The sequence below is a fragment of the Xiphophorus couchianus genome, chromosome 20 (genome assembly GCF_001444195.1).
Source record: "Xiphophorus couchianus chromosome 20, X_couchianus-1.0, whole genome shotgun sequence".
Classification (NCBI taxonomy): Eukaryota; Metazoa; Chordata; class Actinopteri; order Cyprinodontiformes; family Poeciliidae; genus Xiphophorus; species Xiphophorus couchianus.
The window spans coordinates 32,339-56,379 of record NC_040247.1 but is presented as its reverse complement, the minus strand read 5'-3'; the positions used below and the strand labels follow the sequence as shown (position 1 = coordinate 56,379).

The 24,041-nt window shown below is 39.0% G+C and overlaps 2 protein-coding genes across 3 annotated transcripts; both read left to right on the top strand.

Annotated features, from left to right (window-relative positions):
* The first annotated feature begins 40 nt into the window (after positions 1–40).
* On the top strand, positions 41–16,891 carry rpn2 (ribophorin II). 2 transcript variants are annotated; one of them, XM_028003099.1, is made up of 18 exons: positions 41–152; positions 421–668; positions 779–874; positions 1,448–1,623; positions 1,697–1,772; positions 1,855–1,989; positions 2,447–2,623; positions 2,910–3,028; positions 4,559–4,664; positions 11,887–11,978; positions 12,079–12,193; positions 12,329–12,523; positions 12,611–12,697; positions 13,451–13,546; positions 13,899–13,974; positions 15,300–15,429; positions 15,901–16,006; positions 16,320–16,891. In XM_028003099.1, the coding sequence occupies exons 1-17, from the start codon at positions 140–142 to the stop codon at positions 15,950–15,952; spliced, it is 1,989 nt and encodes a 662-aa protein (XP_027858900.1). In that variant the 5' UTR covers positions 41–139; the 3' UTR covers positions 15,953–16,006; positions 16,320–16,891. The 2 variants fall into 2 exon arrangements, with proteins under 2 accessions (XP_027858900.1, XP_027858901.1); XM_028003100.1 differs by lacking the exon at positions 15,901–16,006.
* An 899-nt stretch (positions 16,892–17,790) lies between these two features.
* Positions 17,791–22,110, top strand: ghrh (growth hormone releasing hormone). The gene is made up of 6 exons (XM_028001946.1): positions 17,791–18,480; positions 18,632–18,743; positions 21,233–21,337; positions 21,523–21,627; positions 21,720–21,845; positions 21,934–22,110. The coding sequence occupies exons 1-6, from the start codon at positions 18,351–18,353 to the stop codon at positions 21,938–21,940; spliced, it is 585 nt and encodes a 194-aa protein (XP_027857747.1). The 5' UTR covers positions 17,791–18,350; the 3' UTR covers positions 21,941–22,110.
* The last annotated feature ends 1,931 nt before the right edge of the window (positions 22,111–24,041 follow it).

Here is a 24,041-nt window from a genome sequence, read left to right as displayed (position 1 = left end):
AATCACAGTTTTGCATGCTTTAATGCTTTTATTTTGAAAGCAACCGTTGAAGACGGAAGTCATCCGTAACCTGACAGGTTTCTCTCTGGGACACCGGAAGCAGTCGTGGGTTTGGTGACGCTGCATTAGACTGCAAGATATGATTCGGACCAGTGAGTATATTCAAATAATTAATACAACATTCTGTGCTACTGATTCGTATTGTTCATTAAGTTTATATTATAAATGAATATTTAACTATATAATTAGATAAAAACGCCGCTTGCTGTACGCGCTGCGGTGCTTCCTGTCGAGGTTAGCCTGTTCTGCTCTTAGCTAACCCTTTCAATCGGCGCGAGACTTATCTGAATGAATGAACGAATAAACGAATGAATAAAATATATAGTTATGTGTATGTGTCTTCTCTATGTAATGTAACAGTGAAACACGCGCTCAGGCCGAGTGGTGGGCTTGCTAACTTCGGCTGTGTGTCCGCGGAGCTATTCGGGGTTCTCCTCCTCAGCCTGGCTCTTGCTGGAGCTCAGGCTCTCACACCGTCTCACCACCTGTCCCTGTCTGATGTGGGCCGGCTCCAGAATCTTCTGAACCAACCATACGACGACCTGGAGTCCGCATACTACTCTGTGGTTGGGCTCACCAAGCTCGGAGCAGCTGTTCCAGATCCTGCAGTAAGATATTCACCGCTTCTGGTTCTGAGCAAAAACTATTAATGTCACCAATGATTCCATTCATCATGTGCTGTCCTACATGGGGGTCTCCTTATAAATCTGTTTTGCAGGAAGTTTGCCAGTTCCTGAAATCCCAGCTGGATCCCGGTAGTGTTGATTCTTTGTTCTTTGCTGCTGAAACCAGTAAGGCCATTTCAGGATGTGAGGTATGAATTATTATCCTGCTCATTTACATCCCCCACACTAGTTTAGTCATAGTTTTGTTGAGCACAGAACATGGATAAATAAAAGCCAGTAAAAGAAAGAAATTGTCATTTTTAAAGACAAAACAATCACTACAGAAGATTGACAAGATAAACAGCATTAACAAAATTTCCATTTTAATTCAAATATACTTAATTTATCCTTAAAGGAAACCGAATGTTGTCGTAACTCGTATCTTCAGAGTTGTTGGGGATGGTGTTGCTGTGGGTACTAAAGATCTCCAGTGGCAGTCAGTCTTGCAACACATCTACTGAGGCCTCTGACTGAAAACTGTTGCTGTGACAGGCTAATAGCTTTAACTGCTAATAAAAAAACCCTAAATGTCATTTAAGAACATGAAGAAAACGCATACAAAAAACCCATATAATTGATCAGTTTTTCATTATTAGTGCTGATATTATATTTTTGATATTATATTTTGACTATTTTTTTTTTCACAGCAGGATTGAACAACATAGGAAGTGTTCTATGTCTTACATTTAACGCAGTGGAAATAACCCTGGTCCTGTTTTTAGATCCCTGTTTCCAATGAAACCAGGGACATCCTTCTGGCGGCAGTCAGTGAGGACTCGTCCATGTCTCAGATCCACCGGGCAGTGGGCGCTCTCAGCTCCTTGGGGCTCCCACTCGCTTCACAGGAAGTGGTCGGCGCCCTCACGGCTCGTATCAACAAGGAGGACAACGTCATGGCGTAAGTGAAACGTGGAATCGGTCCGATCAGCAGCTCCTCTGAACGCTACCTTACTCCGCCTGTTTGTGTACAGCATCATCTCGGCCCTGCAAGCCGCATCCCGCCTGTCCCTACAGGCAGAACTGGGAGGAATCCTGGAGGAGATTGAGGTGATTCTCCCAGCCTCCACTAGGTGGTGCCATATTGCCGCTGTGGAATCAGTTTGAGAGGTTTTTGTGTTTTCTCTCTCAGGATCTGACGGCTCGCCTGGACGACCTGGGAGGCGTGTACCTGCAGTTTGAGGAGGGGCTGGAGGCCACCGGCCTTTTTGTGGCAGCGGCGTACAGCCTGTCGGACCACGTGGATATGGAGCTGCCTCTCAAGGAGGTAGGAGTTCTCGCATCATCTCAGTTTTTCCTCTGATACCCCTGAAAGTAGGCCTGTCATAATAAACAATAAATCAAAATTAAAACAGCTCAGTAATTTCCATTTGAATGATTCATAATTTTTTTCTTTTCTCTCTTTCTAAGAAAAATTGGATGATAAAACTTTTCGGTCCAGTGCTTGGGTCTCAACTAGAACCTTTTTTGAAGGACAATTTTATTGACAGAGACTTCATAATTCATTTTATTTATTCTTTATTTTGCATATTTAAAATGTCTCCCAGTTGTCTCAACAGTTTCAGTGTTGAATGTTACAATTTAAAGTTTATTGATCTTTGAGAATGCATTATTATGCCATTACTGTTATATTGCTAGAAAATTGTCTCAAAACAACAATATTATCATGTATCACTGCAACTTAGCCAAATTTGCCTACCTGAAAACCTGCTCTCTCCCCTCAGGACCAGGTCATCCAGCTGGTCAACTCCATCTTCAGTAAGAAGTCGTGGGACTCTCTGTCTGAGGCGTTCAGCGTGGCGAGCGCTGCTGCCGCCCTGTCCAACAACCGCTTCCACGTCCCTGTGGTGGTCAGCGCTCAGGGCCCGGCCACCGTGTCCCGCAACCAGCCGACCCTGCAGGTACACCCACTAGCCGCTTCCTGCTGCGCACAAACACGTGGCTAAAGAACAGCTTTTTCCCCAACAGCTGTCAAATCAATCTGTCCACTTTCCATCCTCTCTGCCCCCCTGCAAACACACCACACCCTCATGCTGCACCCTACGAACTGATTAAGACTTTATTTATTTATCACTGAGGGTAAAACTCCAATGACATTATGTTCTTGAAACATAAAGACAAATAATTATCTTATGTCTGTAACGGTGTCATGGTGGTGATGTCATGGCTCTGGGTGTTTTATTCCAGCTCCTGGTCACTGACGTCATGTCCCAGCCTCTGGCCTCAGCCAGCGTTCTGGTGGAGTCTGCATATGCTTTGGCCTCCAAGAGCACCGTTCTCAACCAGGCACCGTTCACTCATAACAAGTACGTATGACGGAGGTGACCTCACAGGAGGTGGAAAGTGACTGAGAAAGGAGGAGAGGAAGAAACTGTATTGTTGCTAAGCCTTAAAGATTTAAAGTAAAAAAAAAAGATCAAGATTAACAAATATATTATTTCCTAGTGTTTCCCCTACGAACTTGGCTTTGGTGGTGACATGGGGAGGGATTTTTAGAGGTGCATAGACTGATCTGCCTGATTTCTTTAATTTTGGGTGAACCACTATCGGTCAATACTTGCATATGGAACTAATCTTAACTCATCTTTTCTACATTAGGAGCCCTCGACGTTTTTACTCCACTAGTTACTAGGATACCTGTGTAGGATAGCGGTGCGTTCGCACTACGTTTTCCTGTGAAAGTGTAGTGCGAATACTTTCAGCTGAAGAGAGAAACTCAAATTAGCTAAAAAGCTAAAGTGAAGCAACAATTCTTACAGGGCTTTTACAATAAATCTGCTAAAATAACTTAGATCTGAGTGGGTCTGTCCCAATAAGAAATACATCAATTAATCACATGATGAATTAAGACAAATCAATAATTTCCATCTGCATGATTTATCATTTCACCCATTTTTCTCTTTCAAGCAAAAATTGGATGATAAGTCTTCAGTCTGGTGTTTTGGTCTCAACTAGAATGTGTTTTTGAAGGACAATTTTGTTAGCAGAAACTTCATAATTAATTTTATCTGTTGTTTTGTTTAATTTGGATATTTAAAATGTTTTCCAGTTCCAGTGTAAAATGTTCACTAGAATATAAAGTTTATTGATCTTTGAGAGTGTGTTTTTGAATCATTATGCCATTACTCTACTACTTGAAAATGGTTTCAAAACACCAATATTATCCTTTATCACAATAACGTCTGGGACAATTAATCATCCAGCAAAAGTTGCTGATTGGAAATAATAGTTTAAACTGCTGTTTTCTAGCTTTAATTTTATGAAAATGTTCAAATGTTTTATCCTTTGAACATACCTAACTGCCTCTGGACTCATTTACAGTTTGAATGTTAGCCTTTAGCTAACATAATGCCGAAGTAGCTGTGCCAAAAGCAGAAACCTTTAGAAAATATGTTCTTCATGAGAAAATTAAGAAAAGAAGTTAAAGTACTAAGAGACAAAAGTCATGGAATAATCATGTCCTAAAAATGGGAAATATTTTGAAATTTGATAAAAGGATAAAATAAACACAGTGAGATCATCTGAGGTGTGTGAATGCTTCAATATTTTGAAGTATTGATGCCAATACTTCAAAATATATAGAACCTCAATATGAATTGTGATAATGGGAGCAAATGAATAAGTAGAAAATATTTTCAATTTAATGGCAATATTTAACATCACGATATGTTTTTTTCAATATCGTGCTACGCTAATCCACAACAGGATTACCTATCCCTAAGCTAATGCAGCTCTGATTTCCTCCATGTTCTGCCTTAATAACTGTGAATCCCATATGGGTGTGGGCAGCAGTCCTGCTGATCACTTACTGTGTTGTTCTTTTTTCCTGTTTTCAGTGGCGTCTTTGAACTGAATTTCATGTCCAGCAAGCCGGCCAGTGGATATTACCAGTTCACTATTGGTGTGACTGGGGACAGCCGACTGGTGGCCAATCACATTGAGGTACGATTAGTTTCACTAACTAGCTATGTTTAGGTCAAGTGTAGACGACTATAAACTACTCTCTGCTTGTGGAACTTTACATAACTCCACATTTGATTAGTTAATAGTTGATTATTTAATTAGATTCCAATGATTAATCTCCATATTTAATTTAAATATTAGTGTTAAATATTGACATGCTTACTCATAACTCCTGTTCTATGGGGCATAAAATGCTAGCTAAAATGTCTGTTCATATGCTTTAATCAATGGTGGTAAGTAACAAAGTACAAGTACTTTGTTACTGTATCTAAGTACAATTTTCATCCATCTGTACTTTACTTAAGTAGATTTAATAATGGATACTTTTAGTCCACTATGTTTTACAGTAAGTATCTGCACTTTCTACTTCACTACATTTCTAAAAATCTGTTGGGTTGCTCGTTACATCCAAGTCGCTTTGTGCTTTTTTTTCCGTTAAAATGTGAAGTACAGGGACTTAACGTGGCACTTTAAAAATCCAAGCAATAACTTGATTTATTAATTACTGTTGTTGTGCAACACCCCCCCCCTCCTTTCTGTCTCTACTCTCTCACTCTCGTACTTCCTCTTCTGAGAGGGGAGATGTGCTACCAGCTCTCCTTCTAACGGGTTAATTGAGTTTCCTAAATCTGCTGGGATTTACCCTGTCCAGAACTGAAGTAAACTCTGTTTAAGCTGGTTTCGAGAAACGATTCGCCTGGATTCTGACGGCCTACATCCAGGTGTCCCACCCTTCTTCCCCCTGTGAATTAGCCAGACTGAGCAGCCTACAGCCAACTAGTTTCACAGAGCACACCTGTTAACGGTCGCTCGTTCTCTATTTTACAACTTGCATTTGTTATTGAACCAGGTAGGTTTTAGTGACTCAGGCGAGTCCCAAGGATGTTGTTTTACATATGGGCTACCAGCAACCTAAAAACATTTTCCACTTTTTCCTCTCCAGAATCAAACATCACAGCTATTTTACAACCATTAAAGAACTTTAAGGTGACTCATTAACTGAATGTCCACAACATCTTTTAGATTTTCTTTATGCTAAATATTTTATTAGTAAGGCATTTTTGCAAGGGTCAGTACAGCTTAATTCAGTAGCAGAAATAATCAAATAAGTAAAATCAATCATCTAGTCTATCTTTCCCTACTGCTGACACTGAGAACTAAAAAAGGGAACCTTTGAGAGAGACGGACGGAGTTTGGCGTTTCGAACCCCAGACCTGGCTTGATGATGAAGAAGGTGCTGCAGCAGGAGGAAGATGTTGATCGGCGAAGGCAGGGATCTCTGTAGGTCTGATGAGCTTCTTCTCCGCATGGATGGTGAGGTCACACAGGACTTGGTGCTGGCAGGAAAAAAGGCACCAGTTCTTCGTCTTTGTCTTTGCCTTTGTCTTCATCTTTGTCTTTGGGGTCTGAACCCAGCCGATGAGAGAAGTGCGATTCGAAGCCACAGGTTGCAGGGCTGACGGGTTGGTCTCCATGAGCGGGACAGTCTTCGGCTCTGTGGCCCCGGCTCTTCTTCAGCTGCAGAGTTCTTTGTCCATCTCGATCTTGGCTCGAAGCTGCCCGGAGGATCCAACGAACGGTTCCTCTTTTGCACCCACCTTTTATAGGGTTTATCCACCTTTTGGTGCGTTTTCATTGGCTGTCTGCTTAGACAGATGATCTCATATCCATCACTGTCTTACAGACATTATGTCCTGATGTCTGTGCTAATGTCTCAGGGTTGCTCAACCTCCTATGTCCATTGCCTGCACGACCTTTTCTCTAAATAAGGCGTTGATCATCTCTGTTCTCCTGTTAGTTCCCCTTTTTCCCTTCCTTTCACCTTTCACCTACCATCTACCTCCAACATATCAGTGATGTTTAATTGCAGTTACACCTTTTTACACCATTTCAAGTTCAATGTCAAAATCACATTTATATCACATTTATTTTCTTTAGCTTCTCTGATTTATCATTCATTTATAATTTTATAACTTATTAATTACTCTTATTATAATCCTAATTATACATCTGTAATCCTGTGAGTTATTACAGATGTTTTCTAAAATGAAACCAAGAATAATCAATGATTCTAATTATTTGATACCAAAGTTACAGTTACTTGTTTTTCTTGTAAGTGTTCCCACAAATGTAAGTGTAAGTATTATTACAAGTAAACCAATATTAATATAAGTATTTTACTTTGAATCTTATCAAATTACTCAAAATGTTTAGATTTCATTCTTTAAAACAAGGAATAGTCTCAGCTATTTTTATAAATCTGCAGGCTGGAAACTTCCTCTTTTTCCAGGAAACCTGCTTTTCCTGTTTAATGACTCTTTCTGACTGACTATGATTTCTTATGATTCGATAGAAAAAAGTAGAATTAAAGCAAAGTTTGCTGGAGACAAAAACAACACACACAACCAGATTTATTTTATTGACACTTAAGTCTACTGTTGGGCCTTAATGTCACTTGAGTGATTCATTTTAAAGATAACTTTATTTATTATTACTGTTAAACTAAAATCTCCAGCATGGGGAAGTGGGATGAGCTCGGATTTTCTTGACATTACGTGTGTCTGTTGTTACCCATCGCCTCCTCCTTTCACTCACATGTGGAGTTCCAAGACATACGCAGTGGTTTTCTCTGAGCGGGAGAAGATGTCTGTCTAAAATTCCGCTACATAAATCATAAGATTTGGCGACATGTAAAATCGGCAGCACTTCACTTTCACAGACGATGGGGACTTTGTCCAACTTTTAGCGTCACTTGGAAAGGAAGCTTAAAGAAAGTTAAGCTATGCTTACATGATGTTAGCAAAGCTAGCTGTACAGAGACACATATATTGCATCTGCGATGAAAAAAAGTTGTCACTCATGCGCTGAATTATTGTGAGGAGGTGTTGACTGAGGTGTCGCTTATATGGGACGACGCTGTGACCCAAGTCTGCGGTACAATGATATAATATTCACGAACTATCCGATTCTTCTGGACAGATTTTTACTAATCCTGTAGGACTGAAGCCTCACTGAGAGCCGCTCTTTGTTCTTGTAATACCCTGCATACTCTGCAGTGGCTATTATTATTTTATTTAATAAAAAAATAAATACATATTTATTTAATTGCTGATTAAATAACATAAGAACGCAGAGCATGCTCATTGCTCTTTGATTGTTTTCGTCACCTGTCATGGTGACAGACAGGGTGAGTGTAGTCACGGTGCTCCTTCTGCTTGGTTACTTCTTGCTTGTTGCGCCTTGGACAGTGTTCATAGTTGAGCATTGTTTACCGTTAATGCATTGCCTTAATTGCTGTTTAATAGTGCAGACAGTTGTGGTTTCTGACATGGGCAATATGGGCAACCACCCAGGGCGTTATCTTTTTAGGGATGGCAGGAGACCTCTGTGGATTGTGGCACAGAGATGGAAACAAAGCAGAATGAGGGAGAGTTTGAATTGATAAGGATGCTGATTAAATTTGTTCCAGCTCTAAGTATTTAATACTTAAGTGTTTTATGGGAATGTGGATCTTTCAGATCAATTTGAGAAGCAATTTTGATAGGTGCACTTAATCTTATTGTGTCATGTAGCGCAGGGCGCTGGTCTTGATCTTGACTTGGTCTCAGATTAGGTAGTCTTGACTACAACACTGCTACGTGGCTCCTTGGTTGCATGTCCTCCTCCACCCACCTTTGTTCCATCCCCTTTCTGTTGGATTTTTTTCAAAATCAATACTACCAGTGGCAAAAAAGTTAAGTTCATGCTATGTGAGGACAGGAGACAAGATGTTTCCATCCCTGAAATTATGATGCATAGAATCACATATCTAAGTCTAAACTGTCACAGAGAGTAAACACAATAAAAACATGCTTTATCTGTGGCATTGTTCATTGAAATGGCACATTATTGATGTATTAAAATTAAATGCAATAAATACACTTAATGATATTGTATTAGCGAATGTATATACTTGCATTCAGCAAGTACTTTTACTTTTAATACTTAAATATTTTTTAAAACCAGTACTTTTTACTTTTACTGAGGTAAAAATGTTAATGTGGTACTTTTACTTTTACTAGAGTACATTTTTGTCTGTGTATTTGTACTTTTACTTAAGTACATTTTTTGAGAACTTTCTCCACCACTGGCTTTATTGTTGGCAAACATGCTACTGCTTCTACTCTGAAGTTCCATCTATCCATCCATTTTCTAACACCTTTGTCCCTACTGGGGTCAGGAGGTGCTGGTGCCTATCTCCAGCGAATGTTTCAAGTGAGAGGCGGGGTCACCCTGGACAGGTCGCCAGTCTGTCACTCTGAAGTTTTCTTTTCTAATTTTCATTATGACAGTAGAATAAGGAAAGTTCCAGAAACCTTTTAACATTTTTATTTCACCTTTATTTGTAAATCTCATTCAAACAAAGGGTTTCATTTTTCAAGAGCAACCAGTTTGAAATATACATACAAAACAATAATATAAAACATAATATAATCAATTAACTGAAAAAGTACAACTCAAAATAACAAAAACCCCACAGCAGTAAAACATTAGGAGCTGAAGCAATATTGCTAAATGCCTGATTATCCATAAAATAATCAGAGACTGAATCATTCTGTTTGTTAGTGTTGCATTGCGGGTAGGTTTTTCATATTATAGCAGCTTCTTTTGCTGTTTGGTTTTGGACACCATCAAATTGAGTCTCAGCTGGTTAAATAGAAGTGAGCAAAAATGTACATGTTTAAATCCAATGTGGCACATTTTTCCTTCATCTTTGGGTCAAAACCAACCAATATTTGAAATGTATATTCTGCAACAAAAGAACAATTCTTCTACTTTTGGAGCTCCGCTGTGATGGGTTGAGGGCGGCAGATTACATGAACAGGAACATTTCATCCAGATTGATTTAGTTACTTCTAAATCAGTATCATTCAATACTGATTGAACAAGCAAAGATGCACAGTGTATTCACATTGTTTTCTAAACATAGAACAAAACCTCTGAAGAATAAAAACAATTATATATAATCATGTTTATTTTTGAAAAAGCTATTGTGTAGAAATTTTTAAAAGGAAACAACCTTTTACATTTAGTGTGGATTACAGGCATTGTGTCCTGTATTCATTTCCAACAGATGTTGGATGTTTTTAAGGTTAATCAGAATTACTGTCATTGAAAGTTTTATAATAACTATTCTATTGTTAGCTAAGGCATAAAAAGATACAAATATCTAATCACAGTTGCATAATTGCTGTGAGGTTAGAGAGATGCACCAATCTGGCCAGTACCATATTTCAGATATATTTGATAATTAGTTTCCAATTTTGACCAATCCCATTCTGATTCTTTTTATTATTTCCTTTTTATTTAAACATATATTCGTTTACCCTTGACCAACTCTTTTATTACAGGCAAATGCAAAGTGGAAAACTTTAGGTTTATTAGAAAGATAAAAGTTAACAAGGATAACTTTGCAATCTCTTCATTTTCTGTTGAGTTCATCTAATGAGGAATTCATGATTAATGTTTGCAATATTTACCTGTTGAATTAAGAGAAAACTGGAATGATCAGGCCTGAATTTAAACAACTTCTCTCCATATAAGACACTATCAAAAAGACCTCCAAATCAAACCCACACACTCTGACCCCTACAAATACACACACTCCAGAACTGGTCTAATAATAGCCGCAGCTGCTTGACTCAGCAGCTTACTGCGTGTGTTAGTGTCTGCTTGGATCACGGCACATTTGTATATCCATTCAATAGAGAATGCAACATGAATCATAGCATCTCTGGATACAGCCACAGTGATCTCAACCAGTTTGTCTCTGTGTCCATTAGTTTAATGATACAAAGCCTTGCATAAGAATCCATGCCTCTAGACTTATTTCTCACATTTTGTTTTAAGATATTGTGGAGGCATTTATTAGGTATTAGAGGTATAAGATATTAGAGTCATCACTCTAAATAATCACTGTAAGCAGTGATTGTTTGTGATGTGGAAGGTAACCGTTACATGATTTTCATATCTGCGAATAGAAAACTGAAAAGTTCTGGCATGAGTGATTATGCATCCCTTTTAGACTGACATCCAACACAAATGGCCTTTTTCCATCAGTGCCTAATCCGCGATGTGAGACTGGGCTCTACGCCACAGTGTTCTCACTTAAACCAAGAAGATGGAACACATCAGCCCAGTTCTAAAGTCCTTCCCCTGGAGTCTGTCATGAATAAGTTTGCCTTTATTGCCAGTTGGCTGGAAGATGTTTGCACATGTCTGTAGAGATATAGATCTTAAATCTTATTATACTGCCTTCGCCATATGAAAAGCACTAGACAGTACAGCTAAACTCTTCCCTGACCCAAAGACTCTGAGGCAAGTTGACCTTTTGTCCACAGGTTTAATGATTTCAAGGAAGTGTGAAACTGAAACACACAAAAGGGGATACAAGACTTACAACATATTCAAAAAATATTTAACATCCACCGCAACAACCAAAAAATTATGTAAGAAATAATGATATATAATAATATATTAAACATAACCTACCCACAATGCTTCGTCCGGGCAAAGATAGATACAGATTAAACTGGATTGATTAAACACATGGGTGACATGAATCTAACGCAGCTTGGCTTCCTGGCCGAAGTCACGTGACATGCAGCTGGGCCACACCTCTTAAAGGGAAAGCCCCACCCATATACACACACATAAATCCCCAACAACACACTTATTCATAAAGATCTTAGAAAGGTCTTAAATTTGATTTGGTGAAACCTGCAGAAACCTTGCATGCAGTGCTAAGGGTTTTCCACTAGTAATAATTATGTGGTATCAACCCCATTTTTAGAACCTATTTTGAAACCTCATAGGATTCAGTCACTGAGTGGTCAGAAGGAATCCACTGGTTGCTGAAAAATCAGTCACATTTAAAGTTTGTCATGAGCCATGCAGAAGAAGGGCTAAAAAATGGAGCAATTCGGTCATCACTCTACTGTAGGGGCAGGGTCTCCTCCAGAAAACCTGCTAGGGCAGTCCACCAGCGGCTTTTGTGTTTAAAAACATGTTATGTTCTCTTAACAGGAAATTAGCCTAGATAATGATGTGTTATTGTATTGTTTTCTTGTGGCTTTGCAAAACGCATCACATTTTAACCTGTAGTTACCTAAGGAACTGAGCTAATAATATCCCTTGTTTCATTTAAACTGTTGACTTGCAGCTGAAGGTCAAAGTTTCCACTGAGGTGGCTGTTACTAACATGGACCTCTCTGTGGTGGACAAGGACCAGAGCATCGGCACAAAGACCACCAGGTCAGGAAACATGGCGGACCTCTGGAGCTGCTGCTCTGCACACCCAGAGGCTAGATGTTTAACACCACTTGTTGTCTCTTCCTTTGGTCTGATAACATAGAGTGCAGTATCCCTCCAAAGCCAAGAGCTCCTTTACAGCAGACAGCCACCAGAACTTTGCCATGTCCTTCCAGCTGGTTGACGTCAACAATGAGCAGGAGCTCACCCCTCACCAGGTATGTAGCTGTCCTCTGAGCTATTGTTTCTGCTTTTATAATTACTGCTATTAGCGTTAAATTATACAGCTGGTTGGCCAAGAGTTGGAGCTCATCACTGCGGTTAACACCCAACGCCTTTGTTGTCCCTACAAGACGTTTGTCCGGCTGCACAATCAGAAAACTGGCCAGGAGGTCGTATTCGTTGCCGAACCAGACAGCAAGAACCTCTACAAGTTTGAGTTGGACACGGCTGAACGGAAGTCAGAGTTCGATTCTATGTCTGGTACCTACTCTCTCTACCTCATGGTTGGAGATGCCACCCTGGAGAATCCCATCTTGTGGAACGTGGTCAGTGTCCAACCAGGCTTTGTTCTTGGAAATGGCGGTTTTTCATATGTAAAGTGTTGCTGAAACTGACTTGTAACCTCTCAACAGGCTGACGTCATCCTGAAGTTTGCAGAAGAAGAAGCTCCAGTTGCTGTTCAGCCAAAGACTCTTTATGTACCAAAACCAGAGATTCAGGTCTGTTTTCTTTCAGTGTTTGTACATCCTTAACAAAGCTTAAATTCATCAAACTAAAATTAAGGCCCTAAATTCATAAAAAATATATATATAGATTGGCCTGAAATAATCACAGGTCTTAAATTTTGTCGTGAATATGTAGTTTTCTTTTCTTACTGGGCCTGTATTAGGCAAACGTTTGAGTGGTGCACAGACATCATCACTGCCCTCTGTCTCTTGATTTGGTTAAGGCTACTGGTAACAGCTGCTAATGCTAACTAGCCTAAATTGTTTTGTCCATCACGGGTAAGTGTGACTATATCGCCACATAGCTGGACAACATTTGTCTTCACCATTGATTAGCTTCTGTTGACAACCCATATGAGGCTACATGCAGTCTGTGCCTGTTGTGACTGGATTGGACAGTCAGTAGTTTAAGGCCTAGTCCACATGTAGCCAGGAAGGGGGAAATAAATAAATTTTTATCTATTTATATTTTAATGTGCTATTTCAAAGTAGCTCAATCTATTTATTTGTCCACACAAATGAACCTCCTGGGACATGTTCATTTTTAACAGGAAGTCGTGGTCGTTTTCAAGCAATCTGCTCAGGTTTTTGCGGTGCGCTACACTGCCCCCTATGGGTTTGGCATGTTTAAAACAGTGCTGAGAGGCAGATTTTTTAATCAGTAATAGAGATATTGGTCTTAATAACAACTCAGGTAAGTGAGCACAAGGCTTCAGTTTGACTCGTGTGAAATCTTTTTCTGTGCAGCATTTGTTCAGGGAGCCAGAAAAGAAGCCTCCAACGGTGGTTTCCAACACCTTCACCGCTCTCGTACTGTCTCCGCTCCTGCTTCTGCTCATTCTGGTAATATTGAAAAACATGTTCAAAGTGTTTTTAAAAGATTTTTTTTAAATCTGTTGTAGTTCAGAAATCCATTTAGAAGCACCACTCATATAGTATTCGGTATTTTTATATCCACAATCCCATTTTCAGCAAGAACATGGTCAATGGGATTGTCCAGTATAAATATAATGCCTTTTTTAATTTAAGAACACAATAGTGCGGTGTTGTTTTTTTGTCTGCTGAGTGCTGGGTATTGTTGCTGCTAATCATAGTATTTTATTAGCGATAAACCATTTATTCAGCTCTTTTGTTTGCCGCTCTGACTGGAGAGTAAAAATGATCTCATTGTTAGAATTTTCCCTCTCTTTTGTAGTGGTTTAAACTCGGAGCCAACATCTCCAACTTCAGCTTCTCTCCAAGCACCATCTTGTTCCACCTGGGACACGCAGGTAAGCTCCCACAGTTTTTCCACGTTTGCTTCGTGATTAAAGCTGTTTTTAATCATAGCATTATATAGAAATGGAATAAGACGCAAATTGTTTTGCTAAAGGATTCCTGCCTCTTGAACTTTCACATTTTCTCTAATTCTACAAACTCAACTAAATCTGACAGTGTGGCGTGTATTTTTCAGCCTGTCTGTATTGATACTGTTGTAGACGGTAGACTGTAGACTGTTGTAGTCTGAAATTGTTGTTAAATTTTATTTGCACCAGGCTCAGTCTGATTAGTTTCAAATAACCTCTATCTGCAAAGTTTTTGTTGGTGGTGTTATGCTAAGCTAACAGAGGATGGTTTGTCCCCTCTTCTGAGACTTAACCTTAGAACTAATAATGGGGCTCAGTTAAAAGTTTTGAGTTAATTCCAGACTCTCTAATTAATTAATCCCATCTTAATCGAAAACCATATATCTACAAAATAAACAGCATTTTCAATTTAAATTATTGAATAAATAGATGTATGAGCTCAGCAACAAAAATATTTATTGTTTTTAATCTGTTATTTAGGTTCTTCAACCATCAGGTTGGAGCAAAGTGTTATTCTATCCATTCAGCTTCCCAGAGTTTCAAGAATTCTGATCTTTCATGGAACTTCTTTAGAAATATGTACTGTTTACGCCGACATTAGCGTTGGCTGCTACATGTTTAACATTGAGATGGTTTTTTAGGCTTGAATAAACTAACTCCTTTTGGCACAACATGAACACAACAATCGTCTTTTCCAGCGTCCAATCAGAATGTTTTCTTGAAATAAAAATGAACTCCCAGTGGACCAAGAGAAGCAGCTTTGCCGTCTGTCGCCGTTGCTGCTGATGTCACTTGTGCTTCAGATTTAGGGGCATAGCAGAAACGTGCAAATACAAAAGTTCCATCCGGAACTTTTTGTAGGTTGCAAAAAAAAAGTGATTAAAATTTTAACATGCTAAATTCTGGGTAAAAGTCCCAGCCCTAGTTGAAGCATTTTGGTGTTTGGCTAGGCAGTGGAATGATAATAATTTATGGACTATATACCTTCAGAAGGTTTTTGGTTGTACTTAATTTTATCTTAGGGGTGTCAGGTGAAAACAAATATTTGCCCAATATTCCAATTTTTTATTTGTAAAACATGTCTAAATATTACAGTCCAAGGAGCATGAGTAAATTTGCAAGACATTTTATTCCTAAGGAAGCAGTAAGATGAAAAGGGTGCACATTCTTTACTTTGACTCTTCTGTCTCTTAGAACAATAAAGTTCATCATGTGGCCCTTAGTTTACTTAAAGTCTTCTGTTGTTCCAGCCATGCTGGGCCTGATGTACGTCTACTGGACCAACCTGAACATGTTCCAGACTCTGAAGTACCTGGCAATCATCGGCGGCATAACCTTCCTAGCGGGGAACCGCATGCTGGCCCAGAAAGCAGTGAAGAGGTAAGTATTCTGATGGAGAGAGTCCTTCACCCGGACAGAAAAGCATCGCCCCCCCATTCCTGGTGACGAACACTGGTGCTGCTCTTTGTAATTCTTAGCTGCAAACCTGAAGGAAAAGAGCCTTTTCTGTCTGTAGCTCCCCTTTTAATGGGACTTCAAAGGATCATTTCAGTCCAAAGGTCTCCGCCAGAAGAAGAGCTCATGAATACAAGGAGAGAAGCATAGCAAGAGAGGGGGCAATTTCCCCCCCCCATCAGTATGTAGAGCTCTTCAGGGGCTGGAGTGAGCAATTTGCAGCCTGTGTTGCTGACTGAAGCGGTCACTTTGACTGCCCTCTCTTAAGCCAGCCCATTTAACCCCCTTTAAGCAAGGAGAAGGTTTCAGTGAATGATTTTCCTAATGTTGGACGTTTTCCTTCTGTCTTTTTAACCCTTCTGTCCGCACCTTGCTGTCTCTCTACTCCTTTTTCAGGATTGCTGCAGAGCAGAGTAGTAGGTTGGCAAAGTATAGGAGCCTTCGGTAAAGCCCCCCCCCCACACTTTTGTAACATAAGAGTGGGTTCTGCTTCCAGGCTGAAGTAAGGGCGTTCTCTGAGACTGCATCCACACTGCATTTACCATAATGTGTGGCAGTGTGCATGGCTGTGTGGTGCTCTCATCTCCCAATCACTCACCCCATCATGACCATTACAACCAGAGTCCATAGCAGCAACATAGTAATCCCTCCATTGTGGTCTATACTCTACTAAACAGTTTGCAGTTCAATTTTTATTTTTATTTTTTTAAATTTTTGAGACTCTATGCACATTTTATAAAATGCATGATCAGCTTCACTAGTTGGATGAATCCAGTCTGAGTAATCACTAATGTTTTCTTTCTTTTTTCCCACAGAATGGAGAAAAAATAAAGACGAAAGAAGAAACTGATGGTGGTCATTTTGTGATTTTAATTTTTTGGTTTGCTACAAAATCAGACTCTGGGGAAAAAAGGCACGAATGTTCAAGAATCCAATCGACGGTTTTAAACATGCAGTACGACTGTGTTGCCAAACAGAAGGGACAGAGACGCCTTGGGACAAACACTGATGGATTCTCCTGCAAAGGGCGGTAGAGCTACTGATCGTTGCACTTTTCTTTTTGTCCAACACAGCAGAGTTTTTCAGTGAATTTTTTGTGGTTTCTTGATGAAAATTGGGTTTTGTCCTTTTTTTTTTTTTTTTGTACATTCCTCTTCGTTGATGCTCTGTGTCCTGTTTCACCTCAGGAAGGAGCTGCTGCTGCTTCTTCTTCCAGAAATAATCAACAATTGGACATCGCACTGACACCCCAAAATAATATCAACTACGCTGATGGGTTTTCCTGTGGTACTCTTTTATTTTCTACAGAAGATGCTCCCAGGATGTGTTGATGATAAAAAATATGTTTTTGTAATGAAGATGGGGAAAATAAAGAAGCTGAGGTGAATTTATGCTTGTTTGTCTTTTATTAGTTAATGTGAAAAGAAGATAACTAAATGATTCTGAATAATCTCTCAGCAGAACATAAATTTAAAAAATATTTTTGTAAAGGTTTTAAAAGATTCATAGATATGAATAACTAAATGATTATAGACATGTAACCTCCTTTTCTTCCAAAATCTTTGCATAATTGAGATGATTCAGTCTTGATCTTTATTGTATTCCTGTCGCTGTCGGAGTACATTGTTCAATCAATGTCGCCTTCTTAAACAGAAAAACTTGTTCTGTCTGCACAGCATAAAAACATCTAGCAAGTAGTTGTAGAATCACTCTTCAAAAAGCCATTATTTTGAACAGTAAGTGTTCAGGTTCAAGGCAAACTTATATTTTGTATGTCTTTCCCCCAAAGGCCACTAGAGTAAAAGAACTTAAACTAGTTCTGAAGTTTACAGAAATGTCAGTAATGACCAGAGTTTGAGTACCGTAACTTAACTCACCCACATCTACGTCTTTATTAGAGGGTTATTAGAGGGTGGTGCAGCCAAGCTAACCAACAAAGATACAGCAGACTATTACAGGATAAGGGTCAATTCTAGTAGTGCAGAGTAACAGTAGGATTTAAATCCTCAGGTAAAAACAGCTGTTGGCAGTAAATCATATTTTAGCTGACTAAAACATTTTAGCTAGCTAGCTCATGTTGAGGAAAAACTATATTCTCATTAAAATCCACAATTCACTTATAACACCAGGTGTTTCATAAGAAATGGTTTTTCAGTCTAAAAAGAAATTATTTTTTTTACCCTAAAAACATTCAATATTAATAATGAAATGAACAAAATCATTTTTGTGATGCATAATTTGTAAATCACTGTAGAACTAAACATGGATCCATAGAGTTCTATTTCTTGGTCTAGAAGAAAGTTTGTCTCCTCAGCAACAGGAATCAACCAGATACAGACTGTGTCCTGCTGGACATCTTTGATCTTACTTTTTATTTCCAGGCAGTTGTTATAATGCATAACTGTGGCAACAAGGTATTGTTTTGCAGCTGGAAGCAGCTTATTAGCATATTAAAAATTCTAATAATACCTGAACTCTGATCCCAACTCACAGATGAGTTGAAATAGAGGCTATGTGGATTTACTTTGTGTTGCAGGCCAGGAACATCAGATGAAATGTACATGAAATGAAATTGATTAACCAGAACATTATTGTTTATTTCACTTTGTTCACAATCCATCATTTTTTTCCCCCATACATTCTGTCTTTTACTGATTAATGGTTATGCAAAACCATAATACACTGCGGCACTGAAGTGCTACTCAATTATGGTCATGCCCAAAAGGAAAAAAAAAATCCAACCCAGAGAGTTGACGTTGACGGCTGGGCTCAGTGAGGGAGAGTGGTAGTGATGATGTGAGCTGTGGGTGTGACTGAGCCCCAGGTTCAGTATAAACTGACCATGGATGCAGAGGGGGGCAAACAGCAGTGTTCCTGTCTCTTTTGTCCTGTTTTTCCCGGCAGGGACGGACGATGAGAGTGGAAGGCACCGAGTAGTGGCTCAGCAGGGACGCTCTCGATCTGCTTTAAAACTAGGTAACTCTCAACACACACATGCCTCAACTTAGTTTTTTTTGTAGATTTTTTTTTCAGTTGTGTGGTGACGCTGATGCTGGGAAACTGTGATTTCAGCGTTTTTTTCTTTTTTTTCTAATGTCATTTCTACTCCTGTCATTTATTCTGGTAGTTCAGTGTTCTCCAGGATTTACTGCGGTGATGGAGAAAGCTGCTGTGCTGCTGCTGCTCTTCTGCTGCCTGGTCATGTCTTTGTCAGGCTCCCCGCTCTACCCGTCCATCAGGTACGTCTCAACATTCAGAACTTGTTAAATGCTGTTTTTATAAAGCAATTTAAGGATCATTTGAAAGTTTTGGAAATCCCTCCCCATTGTTCGAGTCAGGTGTTTCTGTAGAAACTAAAAAACAGAATTTCATCAATAATATTTTGTATTTGGTTTTAATCAATGTTCTACACTTGAAATAAGGATAGTGTAACAGCTAAAAGAAACTTAATAAGGTACAGTTCAAAAATGTAAAAGATGTATACACCTGAATTAAGCTCTAAAATTGTGTTTTACATTATTTTGCACATTTGAGTTCTTTTTATTTATATAAATTGTATATAATTTATTTATAATTTATAATTGTATATAAATATAAATTGTATTTATTATTTTTTACAAAAGGATATTTTGTAATTAAGGCATACGTTTCTCAATATGTATCCACTTATCACTTATTGGCAATTGGGCAACAGGTTCAGGAGGTAAAATCCAACATGTCTCTACCCAGCAACACTGTAGGTCATCCTGGACGGTTCCACAGTGTCACTATGCCAGAAAACGTAGGTCTCTGCAGCAGGCTCTTGCTCTGCCCTGTTGTTCTCCAGGATGCGCCTGTAAAACCCTCAAAGGTTCGATAGGAAGCTGACTTCAGCTGCTTGTAATCAAGCTCTCAGTACTTTCGAAAAGACCAGAGCAACAACTGTGTTTCTACTGAAGGCACCTCAATCTGTTTATCCATCTACTGGTCTACTCTTCCATCACTCATGAAGAATAAGCTTGTCTGTCTGGAGCAAACACTGACTGATGAGAAACTTAGTGTTATCTATTTCTCGTAAAGTTGAACAGACAGTAGTGACCTCCAGGTCAGTTAAAGAAGAGAACACTTTAAACAGAAAATCACAAAGATCTATAGGCTTAATGTGAACTAAAGTAAGAATGAAATGATAATACCAAAAAATCTCTAACACTGACCCTCACCAGTCTGGAGTGAGACATCCACCACGGTCATTGATGGGAGACACCAACAGAACCACATCCTCTCCAAAAAGCAACTGAGATCCGAAGATTCCCAAACCAAACACCCTCCTCTTCCAGACTGCTTTGGTATCGTTGTCTATGAAGCCCAAAGACTGGAAAGAGGCAGAGTGCAACACACAGATTTCATATCCCTAACAACCACAGTTGTGAGCTGTATATCTACTTTATAAGCTCCTCCACCAGATGTCCCCATTTCACCCATTTTACTTGTTTGGGCGCCACCTGGTGGCGATAAATAGGTGGCTCTAATCCTTGCTTCACCAAGATGTCCCGCAATAAATGAATGAAGGGCCACTAAAATAGTACAAATAAAAAAAAAAAAACATCTATTCTGACAAGGTGGCAATAAACATCTCCCCTGAACACTGTAGCTAAGTTTTAACAACATCTCGGGATTAATAGCGTTGCTCGCTAGCTGCAAACTTCCTCGCTAGCAAACTAGCTAAAGCTGGAAACAAACTTAAATTCTTGCTCCAACATAGAAACCTTGTCAACCGCAAAGCAGATAATTTATATTTAATGTATTATTCGAATCAATAAAATATTTTTGGATTGAATTGAATTAATGTTTCTGTTTTTAGCTGGACACTGCATACAACAAATAAGAACAACAGCTGACTGAAGTATCTTCATTGATGTTTATTGAAACATTACTAATTCTAAACAATCTAATATCTAATTTGTTTGGGTCAATAAAACTCAAACAACAAAGATATCTATGTGGTGTCGTTTGTAAAGTTAGTTAAAACTAATATAAGAAAAAAATGGGGAGCATTTTTTGAAAGCCATATTATGCCCATGTTATTTATTATTTTTTAAGTGTCACAACTTCAAAATAAATACCTACCTCTGAGCTAACTGTTCAGCCTGAAGTTAAATATTTAGCGTGCCAACTATTTAGTTTGAAGCTAAATATTTAGTTTGTAAAATTACGGTGCTAATAAAATATTTAGTTTGAAACTGTGATACTTAAACATGAAAATATGATTTTCTTTCTTTTACTGCAGGAAAAGTAGCACAATTTATTCCTCCAAACTTTGACTGTGTAACTTTACAAACGGCACCCCATAGATATCCAGCAGTTTTCAACCAGGTAAAAAAAAACAAACGATAAAACAGACAAATCTACATTCATGCCTAATGCAAATGTTGTTTTGACCTTTTCACCACTTACTTTGCCTGTCATGTCTTTGTCCTCTGCTCCTGTTATGCAAAGAAGGGTCAAGATGTCTGAATTAGTCACTGTAGTTACATTGTTCCACTAGCGCATCTTAATCATGTTGTCCAGCGCTCAGGCAGCAGAACATGTCATTTGACAAGGACAAGAGCATTTTGTAAACCTCAAGCACGGTTTAGCATCTAACATGAAAATTAGATTTAATAACTCCTAAGTGCGGCTTACAGCTGAGGAAGGGCGTGTTTGGAATTCGGTATTGGACATTCAGGAAGAATATGGTGATGTCTGACAGGTTTGGCCAAAGGGACACGTCCATCCTCATGACGTCTTCCCTGAAGAATCCGGCAGAGCAGCAGGACGAAGACGGGATCTCTCTGAGGGACGGAGAGGAGCTGCGGTGCGTATGGCTGTTGTTTGGCCAGATTGGGTGAAGACTAAGAAAATGTGTCTGTGAGGAAAATCTCTAATTGTGGGCAAATCAAACCAAAGTTACTTACACTAATGCATTTGTAAAGTAAAGCTACAAAAATCATTGTCCATTAAAGCAAACTGATGTCAGCTTCCCCCTTCTCTGATCTTTAGCTCTGAACGTCACGCTGATGCCATCTTTACCAACAGTTACAGGAAGGTCTTGGGCCAGATCTCTGCCAGGAAGTTCCTTCAGACTATCATGGGCAAACGGCTCGGGTAGGCAGGGGCGTCTGTGCGCAGAGTGTGTTAGTCACTGCAGAGCTTCATTGTCAAACTCCTATTGTGGCTCTCACTTTGCTCCTTTGCAGAGATGAAAGTGAGAGCTACATGAAACGTCAGTCAGACATCTATGAGGGGACGTTTAAAGAAGATCTCACATCCATCCAGAGCGATCAGAGGTACAGAGGAGGGCGGGGGAACGTCATGAGGCCCAGGTGAAGAAATACCTCAGGCTTTAAGATCTAAATCCTCCCTCAGTGATATTTTGTTGTTGAAACTAACTTAAATACTGATTCTCTACAGAAGTTGAGGATTAACTGAAGAGTGGGAGCCATCATTGATTGGGTTCTTTTGCTTTATCTGTATTTGTATTCTATTTATTTGTATTGTATTATAACTTTATTTGTATTCTATACAAATAAAGTTAGTAATATTGTCTTTTGTTAGTTGTTATTAAGAATTACATTATTAATAATAATTATTATTAAAAACTGTGAAGACAACCTATGTTTGGTGTCATTCTTGGGGAGAACGGGATCATTCCAACGAGCAGATTTGATTTACATCGGCTTGCTAAAATATCCATTCCTCTTGTCTTCTTTTATTTCATTGCAAAAACAAACTTTAATGTGCTATAAACTTTAAACATTCTTGTTTCCTATCACATAGGATAGGTAAAGTGGAAAGGAAATTATATATGGATTTCAAAATCTTTGCAAATAAAAATTTTAACAGGTCGTATGAACAAATTTATCTCCTTTTGCTCTGAAACTGTGAACTCAAGTCCAGGTTAACCAATTGGAAGTAAGCAATGACCACTAGGGTATAAGAGGTTTGTTAGAAAACATAACTGAAGACAACATGAAGACCAAGGAACACATCACACACATCAGGGTTAAAGGGGCAGTATTATGTATTTTACAGTGGCATTTTATTGTAAAGTGAAATAACAAGGTTACTTTCGATTGTTATAAAAATGCTATAATTATCAAAAATGGCTTAAAAGAAATTTGACTTTGTAACATAACGCCTTAAAATTGAGCCTCTGTCTCTTTAAGAAACTCCTGCTTTTTCTGAAACTCCACCTTCAGGAAGTCACCACAACATGGCTCCTCTATTAACCCTTGAACAACGTTTTTACCAGTGTTGCTCTGAGAAGTAGATCCTATAATGAGCTCAACAGATGCGCACTTAATGGCTGCTGGCTAGTCTGCAGGATCTTAGAAATTGTAACTCTGAGGAGGAGGCAGAGCTAGGTCCACCCAAGGATTTTGCACAGTTGAATGGTTGCCACAGGAGATTAAAGGATTTCTTTAAAGCTTTCTGATGTTTACAGAGGGCTGCGTAGCTTATGAAGCGATTAGTCCAAGCTTTGAACATATCAGAGCATTCTTCAATTGATAAACTGCAAACCTTCCTATGCATTACTGTTTATCTAAGGCCAGGAAATGAGAGCATTAGTCAGAGAAGTAGCCAAAATGTCTACAGTAAATTTTGCAGGAGCTGCAGAGACTCTTGGTTCAGGTGGGGCAATCTGTTGATAAATATTGGTGGTGTTCTCCACAACTCTGGTCTTTTTTGAAGCGTGGCCAGAAGGAATCCATGTTTCCAGTTTATCACAAGCCATGCAGGGAACACTACAGATATGTGAGAAAAATAGAGACCAACCTTTTGGTTGACGTGACTGTGTGTTACTCTTTTCAGCATGCTGCTTGGTAGCTTTCTTGTTTGACCGTAATTAGTTTTACCCATTTTTTGTTGTTACAAAACCAAACCCAGACTGCCAGGTCAAACCCTTAATCCAGTCCAGTTGGAATAAATGGACCCTTGGCTGGTTTTGTTCATGTTTGACTCATATGGTAGGAAAATAAAGGTCAATAAAAACTCTGCAGTAACAAATCAGTTCCCTCTTCCAGGGTTGCAAGAACAAGATTAGATCATTCTGTTCTTGCAGATTTTGTTTTTGACACTTTGTGTGGGCAAACATTCTTTTCTTTTGGGATGTTAGTAACTTTCATATCAAGGGTCTTTCCAAGAATTCTGTACCTTTCATACCTTGCAGATATACATAACTAAAAAACTTCTATTTTACTGTCATTCCTGCACTTTATATTTTATATTTATATTTATATTCTGGAGTAACCTCATAACTTTGGAACCTCAAAACATTGTTCTGAGCTGTACACAACGAAATTTCGTTCTGTATACACCCTGTGCATGCAAACTGATAATAAAGTCAGTCTAAGTCTAAGGTATCACCCACAGGATCCCCCCACCCCCCCTCTGAAATATGAAGGTTGTCAGCTGCAGTGGGAGAATTCTGTATTTAAGTTCTTGCAAAGTATGGTGTCCAAACCAGGAACAACTGCTCTTGTTCTGGCAGAACAAAGAGCAAAATTCTCTATTCTTGT